Raw genomic sequence first — 2,689 nt, 5'->3', positions numbered from 1 at the left:
CAGCCTACTGTCTAATCAACTATTTATCTAATTTTAGTATACAATAAATTTCTAAAGATCATTAAACAATAAATTTATAACATTTGTTAGACTTTAATCTTATAGACGGGAACTTAAATTTAAGATAGAATTTACTTCCTTATTGAAATGTTTGTCTTATCTTATTCGAAATATTAGAAAAGTTCTTAATGTTTGCGAACCTTTGAAAACTTAAATAAAGTAAAATTAGGTAGTGAATAATGATTTTGTGTAATCAGATTAACCACTGTTTTATATTGAAATCCAATAATATCTGGTTCCATTAAGTTCTGGCTGGATCTTGTTGGCTTGAGTAGGACGTGCGCGGCGGAGAGCGCAGAAGGGTCTCGGCGAGAGCCCGCCTGGAGTCTCCGTCGGTGCAGATCTTGGTGGTAGTAGCAAATACTCCAGCGAGGCCCTGGAGGACTGACGTGGAAAAGGGTTTCGCGTGAACAGTAGTTGCTCGCGAGTCAGTCGATCCTAAGCTCAAGGAGAGATCTTATGTCGATGTGGCGTGTTTTATTTTTATTGGTTCTTGTTGGCTTATTATGGGTGTTCAATCAAATATATCTATGTTGATTTGTTGCTCATAGAAACTTTTATTTGGTGTAGATTTAGTGTGAATGATTCACACTGAAGTAACCATTAAAAGACTCAAGCGAAAGTAGGTGTTGTTTTAAATGATCTTAACTGAGCGAAAAGATTGTTAACTTTTGAACGATTAAAGATACTGGCAACTAATAATTTTGAGTACTGGCTGAATGTGCATAATGCATGATAGATCGTGCATGATAGATAGTCAAGACGGCGATAGAATGATTGATGACAGTTGTCTTTGAATGGTGGAATGATGCGACTTGTTATTATAAAATCAATTGGTTAATCTCTGTAAATGTTTGCAATTCGATTAGAGTGTGTTGTGAAGTTATCAATTAAGATGGTAGTCAACTAAGGATAGTGTTTGTAATGTTTCGCCAATTTCGATATCCGACTTACGCACGCCCACAATGGATGATTTTTACCATGTACATAATCTACCTTCGGAATTGAATTTAACAAACCGCTCGTCATTCCGACAAGCATATTGTGAGTTATTAATTATATTGTTATATCTGTAGCTAATTATTTTCTAAAAGCATTGTGCATTGGACTGCCCCGTACAATTGGTAGTTTTATGGGAAACATTTTAACCAAGTTAGAGGAACATTGTAAAAACCATGTAGTTATTGCCAAAAACAGAATTCTTGAAAAGTGTACTTATAAAATTCTTAAATCACTGCAGATGAAGATTGTACGACAATATATCGCGTCTTGAGCCAAATCCAAAAAAGTGCTAACTCCGAACCATAAAGAAAAAACTCGTATCAGTAAGAGACGGCGTATACCTTCCACTAAACTATCGCACAACTGCTGTGCGGTTGTCGATTGTTTTGCAGCCAATTCAACTGTTTAGTTCCACAACTAAAAATCAAGTAGTGCGCGCATCGGAGCATATGTGGAGGACATATTCTCCGAGGAATCAAATCGAGACAAAACAGTTGTGCGATAATTTAGTTTCAGGTGTTCGCACGCTCTAAAACCCCTCCGCTAATACTTTGTCCTTCTATTTCTGCAGGATACTTTTTTAAAATAGGTAAATAAAATTAAAAACATTAAAAAAACTGGAAACAGATAGGTAAACTGACCACCTGATGGAGAGTGTAAATTACCACGTAATGGAACTGAGAATATTATCACTTTGTATTTCAAGTAATACTTTGTAATTAAATAAAAAAACTGTTTTTTACTTAACTGTCTTGTGACTTAATGAATAAGACATTTGAGTTACGTTATTTTTTAGTTTTTTTCATTCTTTCGACTAATTATTCGTGAGTACAATATCTTGAAGCTGCATTGTCTCTTTAATTCTTTGCATTTGCTCATCAATATCCTGTAAATAGCTGATTTCCGAGCGAAAATTAGTGTTCAATCTTTGTTCTATTCGTGGTTGTTGTGCAAAGCTTCAAATCTCTGCAAATTGCAATTTAGTTTAGAAACTAGTTCAGATACTTTTTAAATAGAAGAAAATGACGTGTGTTCATTTCATTCATTGGAATCTTCTCTGGTTCTCGACGTCACATTCATTTCTTTAAATCTCACTAACTAAACAAGGAGAATGTCAAGCCACATCTTGAAAAACTTAGATAGAAATAATGGTAACACTTTTTAAAATAAATGAACGGTTTATAATAATAATATCTTTATTGCATTAAGTATCAAAACAGTGTGACAAATTGTGGTATTTTACATACTGTAAGTGTATTATTATGTAATGACACAGTTTTGTCTATGCTTAGTTAAGGATGTCGGGAAGAACAACAACGGGAGAGGGGACGATGGGGGCAACGATGACTGGCTCGGTGATGACGGGCTTGTCAACAACGATGACGGGATCGACGACCTCAGCCTCCTCGACAACTTGCACGGGGGTGGGCTGAGGGATGGTCTCAACGACGACAGGGGAGCCGGGCACGTTGACTGGGGAGTTGATGTTCAAGACGATTTGAACAAGTGGGGGGTTAGCAGAGGGAGCGGGGATAACGGGGGCGACCTCCTGCTCATCAACGATGGCGGGTCCGACGTGGATGGGCTCGTATTCGTCGATGATAGCGGGTCCAACGTGGACGGGCTC

General features: G+C 37.3%; 1 protein-coding gene across 1 annotated transcript in view; it reads right to left on the bottom strand.

Moving 5' to 3' along the window:
• Window positions 1-2,240: 2,240 nt before the first annotated feature.
• The window catches only part of LOC106102130 (36.4 kDa proline-rich protein-like), a 7,008-nt gene continuing 6,559 nt past the window's right edge, over window positions 2,241-2,689 (bottom strand). The window contains exon 2 of the mRNA XM_013281540.1: window positions 2,241-2,686. Within this exon, the coding sequence (XP_013136994.1) occupies window positions 2,351-2,686 (336 nt within the window). The 3' untranslated portion in view covers window positions 2,241-2,350. The remainder of the gene's footprint in view (window positions 2,687-2,689) is intronic.

The sequence above is a fragment of the Papilio polytes genome, unplaced genomic scaffold (assembly GCF_000836215.1).
Source record: "Papilio polytes unplaced genomic scaffold, Ppol_1.0 DF823923.1, whole genome shotgun sequence".
In the NCBI taxonomy this organism is placed as follows: domain Eukaryota; kingdom Metazoa; phylum Arthropoda; class Insecta; order Lepidoptera; family Papilionidae; genus Papilio; species Papilio polytes.
This window is presented reverse-complemented; position numbering and strand designations above follow the sequence as displayed.